The sequence below is a fragment of the Fukomys damarensis genome, unplaced genomic scaffold (genome assembly GCF_012274545.1).
Source record: "Fukomys damarensis isolate Sample0158 unplaced genomic scaffold, DMR_v1.0_HiC HiC_scaffold_12, whole genome shotgun sequence".
NCBI lineage: Eukaryota > Metazoa > Chordata > Mammalia > Rodentia > Bathyergidae > Fukomys > Fukomys damarensis.
The window spans coordinates 29122263-29142584 of NW_022900924.1; the positions used below are offsets into that span (position 1 = coordinate 29122263).

The following is a 20322-nucleotide window of genomic DNA, read 5'->3' on the forward strand; positions in this document are numbered from 1 at the left end:
ACATATGTCTTATCTTCATTCAACAAGATGGTTTAACTTTTATAGTAATTCTTTAAAAGTTCATTATGAAAAAGAGAAAAAAATCACTAAGTTGCATTATAGTAAATTATACTGTCAAGATAATTTAGTTTAATATTTAAAATCTTTATAAAAGATAAACAAATTCTGATTTTTTCCTTTATTTTATAATTGAAAAATGAAACCACTTCACATGAATACTTGATACATAATTTCCTTAAAACTCCTCTATCGTGAAACAAAATTATACATATTGAAAGAGTGTATATAATATTAACACTCATGACAATTTCAAACCAACTACTGGTATAGCTTTAAATTACTACTGATTGTGGATATTTGTGGGGAAAATGTGCAAAGCATATTAGAGCTCAATATACCAGAATAATTTCTTACGAGTAAAATCTGTAATGTCACATACTTCAAAAAGTGGCATTATAGTGGGAAGATACTATGAATTGCCATCTCTTTCTCAGAAGTCTTTTAAAATAGACAAGTAATGGAAAAATATTCAGTACCTTATATGTAATAACTAACAAAAATATTTTCATTGACTACTTTTTCTCCAAAGTGATTAAGGACAAAAAATAGAAATTCGTGTTGCTTTATTACTTGATAAATTGCTAATAAGCTCCCATTAGAAGTTCTTTAGACATTATACCAAGTTGTCTTGGTCTTCTAATCATATATATATATACACACACATATATATATGCATCTTTTTTCAAGTAAAGAAATGTTTAACAGATGTAAACTATTTATTGAATATTTGCCACCAAATATTGTTAAATACATTATCTTGCAGCATATCGCTTTCAAGTTAAAATGTCAGAAACAAACACCAATATTTACAATTCTTTTAAGGAATGTTATATAATGACACATTAAGGCGTAAATTCTTTTGGCTTATAATTCTTAAAAGAATGATAATAGCAAAAGTGATGCAAAATCTTCAGTGTGAGATTATGATTAAGCTACATTTTACAAAAATATGGTGTAAGATGGCAATAATCCCATTCAACATCCTGGATTAGATCCCTTCAGGAGGGACTGATAATTTATACAGTCAAACTTTAAAATTTACAGATAAAGGCAGTTTAATACTGCCGCTGAGAAGTACATCTCTTAACATATACAACTTTCAGGCCACAGTTTTGAAGGTCTGAAGTATCAAGTTGGTTTGATGAATTAGTCGGTTGGCACTTATGAACACATTTATTGCCCTGTTTAAAAGAAAAAAAGCATTACTTTCATTCAAAAAAACTGACTCTTAAAATATTTTACTTTATTTCAACTATCAATAACAGCAATGAAATCAATTTAGGAAAAAAGGTTAGCACTGAGTAGCATTATAATTTTCATTCCATCTGGGATTTAATGGTCTTGCAGAATTTCAAACAGCAGTATAGGAATTACTGCCCCCTGGTGGTTCTGGCTAACAATAAGGAGTTGGAGGGCTGCCAAGCGGGACCTCAACCAGAGTTCATTTACAGGTCAAACAAACACGTGGCTAAAGAGGATTCAGAGGTAGTCTCCATCTGTGGTTTCACAAAATTAACAAAGTCAAACTAGGTATTATACTCATTTTCAAGATCTATATATCGATGAGCATGATAAACATTTAAGAAAAAGTCACCTTTAATCTGGTTCCTCCAATCTCTTACCTTCTTTCAAAAAAGGGGTGACAATTCTAAATTACTTTTACAATTAATGTATTTGTGAAACAGAAGTTACATATATTGTGGTTTCAATACATGGAATCTGACAATACACAAAGATGTTTTAAAAACTGCTTTATGCTCCACCTCAGTCTTCTAATGGCCCATTTTCATGCGACTAGAGCACAGAATAGATGTCTTACTCCCATTGTGGGGCCTCAGTAGTTTTTAGTATCATAGCTGCAGCTTATGCTTTTACCCTGGATGTGGAAAGAGGGACCAGGGATAGATTAAATGGCTCAATGTAAACTGATCTATCTATTTAAAGAGATCTTAAAGATCAGGCTCGTAAATTTTCATTTTCAGGAAACGTACAAAACTCAGCATATTCTGTAAACACAAAAACTGGAATTTAAAGCTGGTAAATGGAAAAAAGGAATAGTAAGTGTGAGTAATGCAGATAAACAGTAAATAATTTTAGATTATTGAAAAGTAGGCTCTAAATTGACTTCACCTTTCAATGTACTTATGCACAATAGTTTTTAATTAATTAAAATCAGAAATAATGATGCCATTAGGTAAATTATTTTTTATATTCTTTGCTATTGGGGCCCAGCATAGAAGACTAAAGAAAAACAGATAACACTTATTTTCAGATAAATGCTAACTTATTAAACTAAGCCATCAAGATTTATAGTGATAAAGAATATAATATAACTCAATCATCTTTAATTCATAATATGAACATTTCAATCAGTTTGAACTGTTGCTGCTAAAAATGACTGAAAATTAGAATTCTAATGTACTAGTATTTGGAAAGATCACAGTAACAGTGAAGTGGAATACGTATACAGGGATCTTCAAACTCTTATAAAAATGTTTGATCAAAGACAGAGATTTAGAGGCAACTGCCCCTCTTACGCCTAGTGCAGTGCGAAAGCAGCTGTACACAGCATGGGAACTAGCAGGGGTAGCTATGTTCAAATGAAAGTTTATAGATTCTGAAATTGAGTCGTAGAAAAATAGTCTTTTCCACACAATTCTTAAACTTTCTACTGTAACTACAAAGAACTAGCTAGCTACATGATGATAGAGTGTAGCAGAAGTCTTGGCCTCAGCATCAATTTAAATTTAATGTTTCAGTTGAGTATGCATATAAAGCACATAAAGCTGACAGGTTTTCTATAGTGCTCTATAAACAACTCTATCTAAACTTGAAAACACTGTCCATTTACATTTTTAGTATACTTCTTATTTAAAAAGAATGACACTATGAAAGCCAATTTAAGACTCCATGGATCACAATCCTTGTAGCCCTTTAAAAATCAACTGGAGTTTTTATAAATCTTTAGATCCTGGTCTCATTTCAGGTCAAATGAATTAGAATCTGTAGAAGTGGAGTCTTAGCAAGTGAGTCTAACATACAAACAAGATTGAGAAGTACTGTTTCAATTCTAACATACTAGTTCTCAACAGACTTGCAGATTCATTATCACCAGAAAGTCTTCGTGGAAATGCAAATTCTTAGGCACCACACTAGATCTACTGTATCAGATACTAAAGTTCGAGAACCACTGCTTCACGGTTTGGTAAAGTAGGTCGGGAAGTTAAGAATGCTTTTACATTTGCAAATTTTTAAAAAATTGATAGATTATGTGATAGATGTAAATTATATAAAATTCAATTTCAGTATCTATAAATTTTTATTAGAGCACAGCTGTTTCCACTAGTTCCCATACTGTCTATAGCTGCTTTTGTACTATGAGATGTAGTACAGAGGTGCCACAACAATTGCCTCTAAATCAGAAATACTCACTACCTGGCACTTTTCAGAAAGTCTAACAGCAGCTGCTCCAGACTAGAGCTGTGGCTGGAATTAGTAGCCACTCATTTTCTCACAGCACGTATTTGTTATCTTGAGTATTAGCAATATAGTAAAAGGGCTTAATTTAAAGGGCTTTCAAATTGAATAAAACCACAGAATATATTACATTTTAAAAGAAAAGGATAAAATATAATACTTACTTGCCATCTTTAAAATATGTTTTCAGAGTATCACTGAAACTTTTGGAGTACTTTACAAATTCTTTCTTTTGGTGTTCAAGTGCCTACAATTATGAAAAGTAAGAAAAATAGTAAATCCAAGAAATAGTCAAAAACTGAAGATCAGAGGATAGATTTTATATTATAAGTAAGCATTTATAAGTATCTGCTTAAACACAGGTTACACAATATTAAAATTCAAGGTCAAACTGTTAGTGTTTAATTCAATACAACTAAATGCAAACCAATATTTAGGGTAGCAACAACCAAAGTTCCTAAAAAACTTACCCTGCGGTTCTGGTATTGGTATTTCTTGAAGACATTATTCACTGTATCAAGAAGTTCTTTTATTGCACTAGCTATATCCCTGTTAGGAAAGGAAAAAAGAACCTTTAAAATAAACTACATTTAAAAGAAGTGTGTGCATGTGTGAATATGTGTATGTTTGTAGAATTATTAGTCACAGTATACTCTTGATCACCTTATGTACACTTTGTCAAGAGCCAACATTTGGCTAGCTAGTGGGAGTGGGAGTTGTAGCCTGTACACTTCTGTGATCTGATATTTTTGCACTGCTGACTGAATAGTCCCAATTCTCAACAGCCTTTCGTTCAGCATTAATGAAATCAAACTACCATATTCTCCACTTTGGTTATTTCATGAATAGAATTATGAAATGTTACATCACATGTAACTCATTTCTGCATTAACCAATGCTATATACCTATCACTTTTTAAGCTTAAAATATCTTCTTCAGAGATGTGAAGAAATATTTTTACCCTTTTCTCTTACACACATTACTTTCTATCTAGCAACTGAATATCTACTTCCTTCAAACCTTTGCAAAATATATTTAAAGTGTCAGGAGAGACAATATCTGAATGCTCTTCTACCTTAACCTTTGTAGCAATCAGTCTTTGACTATATAACAACACCTTCTTCTCCTTTCTAAAAAGACAAATAAATCAATAATTTTCATTTGAATTGATTATCCTTCCTTTCCATACGCTGGTGCATTTTAACTATTCCTGTCTTACTTATCAATGCTGTTCTCAAATTCCACATTCTAACTTCATAGCATTTTTGTTCCTGTCCAAATGAACTTTAGGTAATTCTCCTTCTTGAACAGTCTTCCATTGTGCAAAGAAGACCCTTTTATAATTCTTAGTCATTATAAACATTTCTGCTGTTCAAGTATAACACAAAAATGATGACATAAACTAACAAACTTTAATCTAGAGCATCTGAAACATAAGCCTGTATTGCTGGTTTTTTTAATGGCAAATGTCAAACGTAAGCTATTTCATACATAAACATTTCAGTTTTAATCTCTGGAGAAAAAGAAAACAAACAACAATAACAACAAAAACGTTCAGTGACCAGGTTCCTGTATTTACCAACATATTTTTCAGTAAATAAGCATGTGAAAACTGAAAAGAATTACAGGCCTACCAGATTTTCAAATTATTCTAAACAAAGGTATTTTAGCCTAAAGTAGAAATAACATTTCGTTAAGTATACTTACTTATTTACCTCCTGTATGACAAACATTGGTATGGCTGAAATAGCAAAACAGTATATATTCAAGTAGGACAATGGACTTTGCATGGAAATGCCACCTGTTCATATATTTTTTACTTCCACTTTAACAATAGCAGTATTAAGTTGTGTAACTGCTTTCATTTTTAAGCAATTCTCATGTACTGCTGTAATAAACATAAATTCATCACTATTTAATAAAATGATGTGTCCACATCAATATAAACTACAATAAAAAATTGTTATAACTATGAATATAAAAGGTTCACCAAACCCACAACGGAGCTATCTAAAATGGAGCATGTTACACACTGATCACACAGCTATTTGCATACAATCACACTATAGTTATTAAAATTCTGCAAAAAAAGGGGGGGATTACAAAAATTTCCTTTCAGCGGGTAATCAACAAGATGATTATGCTATCTACCCATCTGGAATGACAAAAGCTGGATTCTAGATCAAAAAAGCAGTACTGAAAACAGTTGCTGAACTCATTTAGGGAGAAAAAGGGAAAGGTGAAGAGAATTTGCTAGATCCTACTCTAGATTTGCTCCTAGTAATTGGGAATCTGTCTGTAATTTTTGAGAAGGGAAGAAACAAACCAACAACAACAAAGAAACAAACAAACTTTCCCAAGGGACTGTGCAGATGAGCCACATAAGAAAACCAGGAGCAAAGAATTGATACCTTATCAATTCTTACAGAGATTTTATAAAGAACTCCATTGGCCAAGCCTTTCCATACCTAATCTTGGCCTTCTGCTTGGACTTTAGGTTGGAATTACCTATCAAACTGTTGAAAAATGTGCTGTAAGAACCATCTGAAATGGTCATGCTAATATTTTTATCCACTTGTACATAGAGAAACATTTTCATTTATAGCACTGAGGTTTGCACTAGGGAAGCTAATTAGTAATTACCTGAGAGTTTATCTCCTATAAGAGAAAATAGCAGTAAAAACAAAAACAAAAAATGAACAAAGACTTGAAACAACCAAATAAAGGCAGTAAAATAAGCATTCTGTATTTATGCAAATTGGAGTATATGACTCCATATTAAGGGAGCAAGGAGGAATTTAGCATTTTGCAGTTACAGTAGGGGGATTTTGAAAAGCACATACACTGAAAGACAACAGGCAACTACTAATCATATCACACAATTTTGTATGATCCATGTTTATATAAACACTCGATAGGAGGAAATCCCTACTGTATATTTAGTCTGGTCTAATGTAGACAATACCAGTAAAGCCATTCCTAAACCATCATGAAAACTACTGACATTAAATAAACTCCAGTGAATGTGATCCTCATAATATAACCTATAGCAACACCTATAATGCCTGGGGTAGTATGTTTCTCAGACATGACACACGAAATTATTTTATTATGGGAAGATAATTAGAATATAAAAGTAGGATTTTGAAAGAAAAACAGTACTTGTACAACATCATACAAGAAGGATGAGCCATTTTCTACTTTGACACAATTTTATCTACTCATTTGTGAAACAATAGTAATAACAACATTTTTCAAAATGTACCCAGTATACATCACAGTGATATAAATTATACGTTAGCCATCCACGCTATTCATACACGTTTGAGTTTTAGTTCTAGAAGTAACATACATTAGTTAGGAAATAAATTTCCATTGCAAACAAATTTCCCTTGCCATTACTCTTCATTCATTTGTGCTAAGTACCATGCTGAAAGCAGACAGGAAGTATTACTTACTATTCCTCTTGAAGGAGGAAGCAAAGATCGAACATAGCCTCTGACAATGGACAAGACCCTTCAGGTTTAAAGTTAAGAATGTGGATATTAATAATGTGGTTTTCAAATTATATCTCACTAGAGTAATAGCAGGTTTAGCAGAGATGCTTCTGGGACTCCATGGGGCGGGGGAGGTGTCAAAGTAATAGGAAGAAGGCTGTGGGCCTAACTTCTACCCCAACTTCAATCACAAATCCTGTTATGTCTCTTACATAACATAATGGTATTCCTCAGAAGATGTCCTATGTAACATACTTCTCTCAAATAGTGGAAGCCTTTCAATCACAAAATTAGAAAAACATTAAGAATCCACGGAATGCAGCAGGAAGACTCAGCATCAAGAGTGCTGGCATTCAAATTTCTCTGTGACCTTGGCAATGTTATGAAAAGTACCTCAATTTCTCCATTTATTCCAGTTGTTGCAGTAAATTAACATATGTAAATTGCCTAATACAGTGCTTAGAATTTAACAGTATGTATCGGTGATTGCGATTATTTACATGACATTTCTTTTGCAAACCTTTATTTCAATGATATGAAACAAAATCTGAAAATATTACTTTAAATGTCAGGTTTCCACAGAAATTACCATGGCTTAGCAACAAACATACATCTAATAAGACAAATAAAAAAATATTAAATTACCAGAAAATTAGAAACAGAAATTGAGAATGGTGACACTGTAACCTTTATGGATAAAAAATATTACTTTAACGTCATATTAAAATACCATAAACCATCTGCTGTCCTCTTTCTTAACATATTAAAAAGTTAAAGGAAGTCAGAGCTTTCTTATAAAGTGAAAATATAAAATCCTTAAGGTTTGTCCTTTATGACATAGATTTTGGCTATTAAAAGCCTCTGTTACATTTTTGGGCCTCAATTGTTGGCAAAGAGAAGAGTCATTTCTTGATAGCTGGTTTGGATAACTAACATGAACCATCATTTTCTACATTGGGCCGGTACTCTTTGCCATTCAAAATATATGTCCATACAAGCTGAAACAGTGTTTTGGAATGTGAATCTCAAAGAATACTTTTTTGATAGATGAAAACTACTTTTTTCAAGTGTATCTTATATCCTTCCATGTCAGCCTCTTTCAGAAAAAAAGCCTGTGCTAAATTTTCTCTTTCAAGTAATATCTAGGCATGATTTCACCAAAACATTACACTAGTAAGAACATTATAATTGTTGTTTATTTTCTATCAATTGAGGCGAAACTCTCTAGTTTAAAGATATACATCTAGAGACCAAGCACTGAGTCTCCCCCACATTTCACTGCCCATGTCTGCCCTTCTGAGAATCACTGTGCCCAGCCCCTTGTATATTCTGAGTCTCACATATTTGTATCTCAAAACCAAGGATTTGGAGCTTGAGTTTGGTCAGTATTAGAAAATGTTATTCATGTGTATGAGTGCATTACTTATCCTAATGACTTATGCAATGAAACAAAATTAATAAAAATTGTGGCCTACTGTTACCATTCTCTATGATTTATGTAATTTCTCTTCTGTTGAATCCAACACTTTCCAACCATTTATGTAGTTCATATTACATTTCTGTTTATGTACATCTTATTGTTATTTTTAAACATTCTAAACAATATTGTAAAGAAAAAGTTTAGAAATTAATAAAAATTTAGCATTTAAAATTTCTAAGTTTTATTTCAACCTAATATTAATATATCAAAATACAAACATCTACAACAAGTGCTTTTTAAGTACGTTTTTAGAAAAAAACTACAAACCATCACTTACTTGATTGTCTGCAGAAACCTCACTCTGTCATTGATCTCATCTGGGATCTTACTGAGAATTTGTTTAAGTGCTCGTGCCTTTTCATTTAGGTCCTGGAATTCTGGCTCTGGTCGTTCAATCATATACTCTGATAAAACAAACACATAACAAAACACATAACACAATTCTCTGACATATTTAAGTCTAAGAATTTCCAATGCTCATCCAAGGGGGTATGGGAAGAAAAAAGATTGATAATTAGAAAAGAAAAGGTCACAAAAGAAGAATTATTTAGAGCAGTTTAGTCCTGTAGCAACATCAGTGTTCTCTCCAAGTAAAATAGTATACAAGTCAAACATTATCAATTTGGAAACTTAAATACTATAAAATCTTATGTATTTAATAATTTAAAGCCCCTACAATGAATATAATTATGGTTCATTATATCAAAAACATCACAATAACCTACTAAAATTTTCAAATCCAACACAAGGGATAAGATCACAGAACAGCAGAATCTCTTTTTTTGTTTTGGAAAGGAGTTAATTAGACTTGGCAGAAGCAAAACAAGCTTACAACCAGGTTTAATGTAGATTTGGAAGAACTACAACTACCAATTCAATATATTATGGCCTAACAGGCTGCAAGTGCTAAAATCTAAAAAAAAAAAAAAGAGGGCTTTCTTCAGACTGATAACTCATGAAATCAGCTAAAATACCTACATTTTCCCCCTTAATATGAGAAATTTTATATGGGAAAGTGACTAATGGTTTTAAATGAATCTCATTTCTATATTATTTTAAAAAATACATAAATAAGAAAGGTGACAAAACAATGGCTGTTATATTTCTTCAAAAATCCATGCTAGAAAAGAAAAATATTGTATTGAAGTTAAAAAACCAAAATGTCCACAACTTTCCAACATGTCACAAAATAAAATAACCATTCCACAGAGCTTAACTTTTAGTCAAACTGTAACTTTCCAAACATTTTATTAATAGGGATAAACTAAAGCATGCAGTATCAACAAATAACTTCACATAATTACTTCTAACAAATACCATATAAAAATAAAGATCAAGAGCTTTCTATTTTACATAGAAGGTTTCCACTATCATCACAATAAGAAAAAGAGGGAGCATAAAAAGGGAGAGAAGGAAGATCCTTTGTCAAATTATGGCTTCAAAGAAGTGCTTCCCAACATTATCTAAATAAGGCTCTATTTCTGATAATACCTTCTACATCATCAGCTGCCATACGAAGTAGAGACTCTGTGAAGTTAACTTCTACACTTTTTTTCTCTAAAATTTTCATAATGATGTCTTGTGTGAGACCTGGATTTTCTTTTTCAGCCTATAAGAAAAAGAATGGCAGTTGTAAAATACAGGAAAAAGAATCAGCATTTTAAAGCCAAAGCTTATTTGTTGAAAACTCATTAGGAATGCCTTAGACAGATCAGTGATATGGGCAGATATCTTACAGCAACAGCATAAATCATTTCACTTTTGTTGTTAAAACTTGTGTTATCAATAACTTTTTACTATATCCATGGTCCGATTTTCCGATTGAACAAGTTCGGATATGAACAAGTATTTCATATTTCTTACCCATTATATTCTCTTGGTATCAAACAACAAAGAAATAAAGATTATATGTATTTTGGTAATCTATTATTATTCTGATTGGTTTAAACTAAATACATAGAGGATTTTTAGCTTATCTAATATTTCACCTTGGGGATCAAGCAGTACCTCATCTCACCAGCATTTGCAGGCTCTTTGCAATTAAATTAACAAAATTCCAAGAACATAAAAAATAGTTTGAGATCAGTGTGGGTAACTTGGCAACTTGTGAGACCCTGCCTCAAGATAAAATGTAAAAAACTTTAAAAAAATGCTCGAGATATAGCTCAGTCAATTCAAACACCCTGAGTCAATCCCTAATACTATACACATGCACAAAACCAAAACATATTCAAGGTTGGTTTTCTTTTGGACGCCTGCCAACTTAAATCTGTACGCTGATGACTTCTTTATTTTTTTGCCCTAATATTAAACAGCAAGTAGAAATACAATTTATGATCCTACTCAGATGGCAATCTTTTTGCTTCCAAAGTGTCAAGCACAGGTAGCTTCCCACTCTTCAATCCCACTCTGTTACTGCAGTTACAGCTTTCTTCTCTTCCTACTGTCCTTTTCATTTTAACATGTTGCTTTTCACTAGATCTCAAGTATCAAAAACTGAAAGGTTGTGGAATGAAATGGAAAAGAAAATATACACTTTATTTCAATTTGGGGATTATTTTAACTGCTGCTCAACTGCTTCTCCAAGAAATTATTTTTATAGAGGATTAAAAACAATAAAATATATCCGAGTTTACTTTCTTAATATCCAATTTTGTTTTTTTTTTCTTTCCATGGATATATTCAAAATAAAATTTATTTTTAAAAAGTTGACTTTAAAAGACACAAAAGAGAAAACAAAACAAAAAAACCCAACCAAACAAAAAAAAGAGTTGCTTTAAAGTAAGTAGTCCAAATACTGCTTAAGATGTGCTATTATATTATTAATTTGGTAAACTGTCAAAGAGTTACACTTAATGTAGTATTTGGTAACGGTTTATCTTCTCTAAGTAGCATTAAATCTACCTACATAATGAGTTATACTGGGCTGGGCAGGAAAGCATTCTCTATATGCTTGCAGAGAATATCAGCAGAAAAGTATCTCTGTGAGTTATATTAAAGTGCAAAATAGTTAAATGCTGTAAGTCTGAACACAAGTTTTCAACACCAAATTGGTATGGGACTCTAAACTGCCAAAACTGGAAGATTATTATAAAAGGTCCCTTTTAGTTCATAAAATAAAGTTAGTGCCAAAATAAACATCTAATAGTGCTACTAAATAGCTAGATAGACCCAAGTAACTTCGTAAGTACTATGTCCTAAACAAATGAGTTTAAAAAAATGATATACATACAAATCAAAGAAAGTATTTTGTTTCATTCTGAACTATGGCTATTTATGATATTTGTGCCTCCTGGGCACTGTAAAATTTCTCAAATATTGGCCTTAGATTAGACTCGCCAGCCTCATTTCCTCCTGGAAATTGCTTTCTGGTAATACTTGTTTTTTATCACAGTGGCCACCAATGATATGGTTCACATAGATGTGACACCATTTAGAGGAATGCAGACAAATTTAGTATGTTGAAATTGCAAACTACTTTAAGATGTAAGTTCATGCAGTTTCAAAGAAATGTTAAATATCCTTATTAACCTTTAAAAAAAATTTCATGGAACCCTTCTGACTTAACTGTTGGGCCCCAGGCTGCCTAAGTACATCATCTGGGGATACTCTCAATGTCTTCTTGCTAAGTCTTGTTTAAGCTACTTGCTTCTAATTTTTAAAACTTATAATTTATCCAATGTCTCTGGACAGAGAAATAGAACTGCACTTAAACCAGAGATTACATTTTTACAGAAAAATATGCCAAAGGGTAAAAACACACACTTTGGTGGAACAGTCACTCTCAACCTGGCCGACCAGACAGCGTATCAGACAGTTCAAAGGGGGACAAAGGTAAGTAGAAATCAAGCAGAACGTCATTCTTTAAGGTAATACTGAAGGGTATCTTTATTTTGGGAAAACTATTTCAATCCTTGTTTTCTCCAAATAATGACAGATAGTAAAGCCTGATAAAAAAATTGTCATTGTGAACCAAGAACTGGAAATATGGATATAAAAGACTGGAAAGAAAAGGTTTTCAGCTTTTTTATAACAGTTTAAAAACCATAAAAAAAACTTCATATATTTTTGACACATTGTCCTATGTATCATTTGAAATTTAATAAATTGTGATGATTAAAAATAATGAAAAATTGGCTACTTTATGTTTCTCCAAAACAATCTTCACTAATCTCACTAAGAATCATTGCTATGAAATCACAGCTGGTGGCATGCACCTGTAGTCCCAGCTCTTTGGAAGGCTAAGGCAAAGAATTGCTCCATGCCCTGAATTCAGGTCACCTAGCAAAACATAGCAAGAACTGCCCCCAAAAGAGCAAAAGAAAAAAATAAAATGCAAAAGTCAGTAATGACAACAAAATTCATCTGTAGGTCAAAACTGATTTACTATCATGTAACTGTGCTTCTGTGTTAAATCATCAGCTTATATGCTATGAGGTTTAAGATGAACACTGCTGCAGTTCACCTTCTAGAAGTGTTTTAAATCTTACAGAGCATAATGAAACAAGCATAAGATGTCTAAAACATTTATCACTAAAAGAAAGTGAACTGGCAACTATCACACGGTAGATTTATAGATGACATACACAATAATTATAATAAATTATTTGTAACTCACCTTAATGAAAGCAGCTCTCAGTGTCTGAGCTGCAGACAGATTTACTCGTTCTAACTGCAATAAAAATTTAAAATCATTATTAATATCAGTTATCTTGGGAAAAGCACATTTGTGATATTCCATTATGTAGTAATCATGATACAGCCAGCACACATTTAACAAATATACTTGTTAATAATTGTAAATCATCATAATTATTCCAATAGGTTATCTAGAATTTTCAGTGGAAAACAATGTGTCATGAACATCGTGTCTTCAGTTCTTTATTCATTCCTGTTTTTAAAAAGTAAGATGCATTCTACCTTAAAACCAGATATAAATACAGAAGGCAAAATAACAATTTTAAGCCCCTATAGAAAAACAAACATGTTTACTTGAACTACTAAATATAGAGATCCTTAAGGTTAAACTCTCAATGCTGTGTTTCCACAGCTACAGTTCTGTTGGACCAAGTTACATAAAACGTGGGTAGGTATGTAATAAACTACATTCTGTTTACTACCTTGGTCCTTTTAAATTGCTTTTCAAAACCTTTTTCAAGAATTACATTGAGATTAGTTTATTTTATCACTTAGAAAATAGAATGCTAAAGGGTTTAACATTCAAATTGAATCCTGTGTCATCTGGATTTCAGAGATGCTTGTAACTGTCCTCTTATTTCACCACTATTAATATGATTATTTAAAATAGTGAATCAAAAGCTATATCTAAATGCTTTTTTTCTACCTAAAATAGTTTATAATTTCAAAAAATACATGCCCTTTTATACATACTTCATACAATTTATTTTTCAGCAAACCAAAAAAGGCAAAGAATTTCATAAAAATAACTTAATATGCTGAAGAGTTAACAACCAAACTTAAAATACCCAGCTTCAGTGTAATTCAGATGTCATGAATTCCAAAAGACTGGACTAGTAACTTTATTTAAAACCGTATATACTTTTTTTTTTACTTGGGGCAATATTAAATGTTGGAGTATAATATAACTTTATAGATTTGTAATGTAAGCAGGGATGTCTAGAAAAGCTTTATGAATATATGTCATATTATGAAATAGTCCTTTCAGTCATGTGAGGTAATGAAAATATAAAATTTGCTTTATAAATGACATAAACATAACTAGCAGACAATCCAATATTTTAAATCAATTTCTAAACAAGATAGTAAGAAATGCCAAGAACCCTATCTTCTTACAGATTATTTACCTTAAGCAGAAAGAAAAAACAACAAAATCAGCTAAAATAAATACTTCGGCTTTGAAAAAATAATAAACCATTTAGTGCAACATTAAATTTGAATCCTATAAAACTTGTAAAAATCTAGTAATGGACCAGCAGATAAAACCGAAACCAGAAGGGGTCCAATAAGCACATATGGGAAATGAATGAACCAGAAGTAGTTTATAAATTTAATAAAGGTATGTTTCTAAAAATGACAATGGTTTTCTACTTCCACATAAATCATGCAATTATAATCCATTTAAGATTAACAATACTGCACATCAGATCTTAAGTTTTTGCACAAAGGAGACAAGAACAGACAGGACAGGATGAATGTTTCCATTGTAATAGGGATGCAGATCCTTATTTGGGTTCACAGCCACAGTGACCTCTGACAAGAAGTCAAAGGGCTGACTTGGATGCTTTCGAGTATCAGCATTATTAACTCACTCTGTGCTGCACTGACTGGTATGTGAAGGGACCAAGGAAAATAAAACAGGCCAAGGAATGCTAGTGAAGGGCTAATAAAATTAACTACAACAGGCATCTACATCTCTAGATTTCCAGATTAAGTTTATATGTATCTCTTACAAAAAAGTGATAAAGTCACAGGATAGTCAGATGTATTTTACCAAATCAAAAGTCTAAGCTGTGAAGCACTTGAACTCCACTGAGTCATTTTGGGGTATACTATACACCAAGATATTCTGCAATAAACTCAACAGGCTCATTTTACTCATACACAGCCACATTGCCTGGGGAGTACATACCTATGTTTGACATGAAGTCAATCTCTGATCCATAAATTTATCTAAACTATCCTTTAATGTATAACTAAAGTCTGTACTACTTAGGCAGTGACACATACTACCACATTAAAAAGTGTTACCACTTTTAGGCCTGTCACTTGTGCTACATTATTTGACAAAAATCATACTCATGTTAGCAGTGCCTCTCTTGACAGTAGCAAGTTCCGATACTCTAATAGATTAAGAAATCATTAATTAAGCATGAATAAATCGAAGTTATCATACTCATTTTGCAGAGGAAGAAATTCATTCATATAAATTTACCCAATGTTAAACAATTACTAAGTTCAGAAACAAGATTCATATCAAATCTGTCCACACACAAACCACTAATGCTACCCCGACGACCTGTATTCAATTCACTCTTCTCAGATCAGAGTATACCCTATCAGTGAATCTGCTTAATGGTTAGCTCTATAAAAACCATCACACTCTTCAGTTTCTATCATGTGCAAGAAGTCAATATAAAGCGATATAAAGAAAGACTATAGTCCTTTACCTCTAAAAGATCAATTTAAGTACTTTCAAGAAAAATAGGATCACTGTCAACTGAAGTTGAAAGGAAGTCTTTACAAAGATGATATTTGAGCTGATTTTTAAAGTGGCTTAGCCTTTTAAAATCATCTTCTTTAGAAGTTCTCTTTACAGGTTTCTTCAGAGCTTGTACCACATAAATATATGCTTTTATATAAGTTCAGAAAATAAAACAAAATTGTTTCTAATACTTTTAATGAATCCAGACTGATTGAAGACTATAAAACTACTTGGGTAGTAGATAGCACACACATACTGTATTTTGGATTAAACAGAGGAGGAACATTACAAGTGAATCTTGTAAAAATGGATACCAGAAAAGGGAAAAAAAGCACTACTTGGACCTCCGCCATACAGGACTTCATGTGACCAGTAAAAGCGTGAGAAAACAAGGAAATCAGAATGAGAGACAGAAGTATACAATATCTCATCCAAGAGAGAAGGAAAACTGCTGAAGCTCACTGGGATGGAATGGACATGCTGGATAGCTCAAAGTTAGGACTCACTTTAACTGCACATTCTGCCTACTTTCAATTTTATGAGCTCTTTCTGCAACATATGCTTGATAACTTTTCAGAACATTTACTATCAACTGCAAATCTGTCAAATTTACATTCTAGTTCATTTTAAAAAGTATTTTAAGAGCTTACATGTAATTTCACTTCCATGGAGAGATCATGTATTACACTGCTCCCTCTAGAATTATCTATCAATTCACTCCTACATTTTTCTGACATCAAGCTAGATTCCTAAACCCGTAATTAAAAAAAAAAAAAAAAAAAAAAACAATTAGCCCTTTGGTTGCTCAAGTTTTAAAGAGTCTTACATAAAATCTCATGAAAGCTATTTTTAAAGGCCAAAATAATTAGGTTAATTGGTTCCATACTGCTACAAATCTACTTGCTTCCTCAAAATCAGCCAAGGTTTAATATTCTTCTGTTGCCCTTACCCTTATGAATCTCCCTTAAATTACTGATCCCGTTTTTTAAAAGAAAGAAAATGAGAACTAAAAGCTCTAGGTATGTCAAGGACTTAGCTCAATGGTTCCTCCACCCGTTTTGCAAGTATAAGGTCCCAAGTTCAATCCCCAGCACTGCCCCCAAAAAAGCTCCAGGTGTATTTCTCCTGATTCAAATGAGAATGAGGTGAGTCAGGTGGAAAACTAAGCATGTCAGAAGAGCAGAAGTAGATGGAACCAGCCAGTCACCTGTCAGCTTTCAAGCTGCCACAAGCAAATGCAACCAGCTGTGTTTTTTATATAGTAAGTTTTTTCGATGCTTTGAAAAGATTCAGTTCCTGAGGCTGTTAAAATGTCTGGCACAAAAGGTATGCGGAGCCACCAAACTAGTTTAAAAATACATCACTAAAATATTACTAGCAAGTATACAAAAATCAACAGTACGACCACAATTTTGTCAGAAAATATACTATATGTTGAAAGACTCCATAACAAGTAACGCTGTATGTCTGTTACAATTCTAAACTTTCTAATACAATAACTCATTTATTTCACAAGGTTCCTGAAAAAAAAAATGAACTATACTATAATTTATGCTCATTTTACAGATAAGGAAATAGAGTTAAGATTATACACCCACTGTGTGGTAATTCAAACTCCAAATGTTAAATCTGACCATCTCTGGGTTGTAAAGTGGAGGTAAAACACAATACCTGCACTGTGCAAGAGTTATTTATATGCTGGGCTGGGGATTTAGCTCAGCAGTTTGGTGACCTGCCTTGCAAGCGCAAGGACTAGAGTTCAATCCCCTGTACCCCCCCAAAAAAAAGTTATATGCTAAAAGTCTGAAGGTTTTTTTCTAAAGAGGGGGGTGATGAGGCAGGTAGGTAAAACTGAAGAAGTCCTAGGTTTCATTTGCTTAGTAGGAAAAAATTAAAGACTTTTATTCATATGCCAAGAATTGACAGAAATAGCTGACTTACAGCCTATGGAGTATTATTTAGGAATATGCTTTTATGTGATTTACTAATAAACAAAATGCATAAGCATTTGGTGACCTAAATTGATTTTTAGTTGTAAAGTTGTTTGTTTTTTAAAATGTAACATAAATGGTTGCAGAAATTATACCTCATCTTAAAACAAATCCACTAAAAGGTCACAGGAAAAGATGACACGGCTATTTTTTCCTGAAATGAAGAAGTATACTGTCACTCCCTCCTCCTTCATGTACAAAGAATCAGTAAAAAATAATATACGAGAACTGATCTAAGGTTTGGCACGAGGTTTCTAGAAACCAATTATTCCATTATGCCAACAAGGAGACCTATTTCCCAGTACATTCATAGCACACGCAGTGTATTTGGACTCTGGACACCCCAGCAGCTGATTAAACAAGAAATGTACTCCTTCCCAGCTGTCTTGGAGTAGCTTTTTCAAGTCTTACAAGCATCAAGCTCCCAGAATGCCATAAATAATTCTGCCTTGTAAGCTGAAGTAACTATTAAAATTTCCTCGGGCAAAAGGACATTTCAGTAGATAAAAGTTTATGTTAACAGGATTTTCTAGACTACCACTGTAGTACTTATGGATCAAATGTTAAGGTGAGAATGAGTAAATTTTTAACCTTATACAGTGCAGATAAAAGTTAGTGAATCATTTAGATTTACAGTAAAATATTCACCCTTGCTATTTTCTTATAGGTTAATGTGAACCACTTTTATCTGTAAATCAACAAAGCACAGAAAAGCAATCATCCTAAACTACAAATTCCTGTTTAGTAGACTTATAGAGAAATTTGTGGTTGAACTACAAGTTGATATTAATGCTTAATTCATTAAATATTTTATTTAGATGTTACTTAACATATCGGACTGCCAGAGAATAATGCTAGAATTGAATAAACACTTTTTAATCGAATACTGCACATGTGATAATACAATTTTTTCAATCCATTGCTAAATCAAGCCCTTAATTTTATCTCTGTCAAGTGAAAACTTATTCACTATCATTGCTATTTCTAAAACTTTGTACAGTTTTGAACATGCTTTTGAATATATGACAAATAATTTCTTAAAAGCTTCACACTATCATGTTAAGATTATGTTAAGATTAGCAAATTCAATTTGAGAATTAGACCAAGGAAACTTTCTGGAGTATCTCTCTAGTCTGCCACATTCAGTCACTTCATTTTCAAACTTTATTTCTTAGTTTTTTGGGTTTTTTAAGATAGGGTCTCACTATGTAGCTGAGACTGACTTGGAACTTACTATGTAGCCCAGGCTGGTCTCGAACTCACAGCAATCCTTTTCCCTCAGCCTCCCCAGTGCTGGGGTTATAGAAGTACACCACCACACCCGGCCCTCTAATAATTAGTTCTTGAAGCAACTAAGTCATTGGGCAATGTATTCTAATTCTGGTCCCATCAACCCATAGGGGTTTTTGGATCTCATCTAGAGAAAAATTACTACCATATTTATGTAAGAGAGTTGGTAGTTCATTCCTAGTCACATCTTTTTCTTTCACATTAATTTCTTACACATAAATAAAAACTATTTTTATCAGTATGAATCCCAATAGTTCATTTTACCAAAAAGCCACATTCTACATAAATCTTATGCAAAGTCAAGATAAAAACAGCCATTTTTCATAGGTAGAAAAAAAGGCCACTGAAATTGTTAGAACACAGGTTTTCTCAGTTTTCTTCACTAACTAGAAGCTCAAACTGAAACTAAATTTTCTTCCTCTCAAGACTTTAAATGCGAGATAAATAACCAAAAATTTCCCAAAATGATTCTGTTCAACAGTCTATCAAATTAGACATCAGATAGGAAAAGATGGAATAACTCTGGATTCAACTGTTCTTGTAGTCAAGCAATTCAAACAGTAATTGTTACCAACATAGATTACTTAACTAGCTTTGAGTGACTATTTGCTTACCTTATTCCAAGTACAAGGATAAGTGAATAATATATTTGCTTAAATATTTGCGTTTCTTAACAGATGTTTGAGAATGGTACATTATTGCTTAAATATTTATGTTTCCTAATAGATGTCTGAGAATGGTACACTATCTTTTACTTCAGATCTATAGAACCTAGAAGAGTATTTAGCAAATACATGGCTGACATTCGGTATTTACTGAACAAAAATGATGCCCTTGCTTCTAATAATAGCTACCTGTAATAACTAAGTAAAATATCACAACAACAACAACAAAAAACAGTAGAATTAATTACTGGTTGACAGTTCCAACAGATAAAATAACTAACCCTAAGAGTACTTCTAACGCTACATGGTAATACTGTAATAGAGGTAGATTTTTCAAAATATGCTTCCTGCTTAGTAATAAAACTAAATTTCCCAACCTCCTTTTGCAGTAAAGTTTGGTCACGCATCTAACTTCTTGAAATGTAAATGAAGTCTTCTGTAGGTCTTTCGACATGATTGCTTTAAGGAAGTAGACTCTGCTGGAAACAAGCGATCACAAAGGGGATAAGGGTGGACCTTTACTAGAAATCCTGCACAGTGGTATTTTCACAGCAGATGGTAGAGCACATGATAGGACCTTGAGTTTCTGATACTAGTGTTGGGTCACTTGCTCCCAGAATATTTAATTTAACAGACAAAAAAACTTTTATCCAAGCCACCATTCTGAATTTTCCTTTG

The 20322-nt window shown here is 32.5% G+C and overlaps 1 protein-coding gene across 1 annotated transcript in view; it reads right to left on the reverse strand.

Annotated features, from left to right (window-relative positions):
- Positions 1 to 226: 226 nt before the first annotated feature.
- Positions 227 to 20322, reverse strand: part of Pdcd10 (programmed cell death 10) — a 41534-nt gene continuing 21438 nt past the window's right edge. The window contains exons 3-8 of the mRNA XM_010606687.3: positions 13134 to 13187; positions 10007 to 10124; positions 8793 to 8919; positions 4008 to 4086; positions 3702 to 3784; positions 227 to 1241 (exon numbers count right to left, since the gene is read on the reverse strand). Coding sequence (XP_010604989.1) covers positions 1160 to 1241; positions 3702 to 3784; positions 4008 to 4086; positions 8793 to 8919; positions 10007 to 10124; positions 13134 to 13187 — 543 coding nt within the window. The 3' untranslated portion in view covers positions 227 to 1159. The remainder of the gene's footprint in view (positions 1242 to 3701; positions 3785 to 4007; positions 4087 to 8792; positions 8920 to 10006; positions 10125 to 13133; positions 13188 to 20322) is intronic.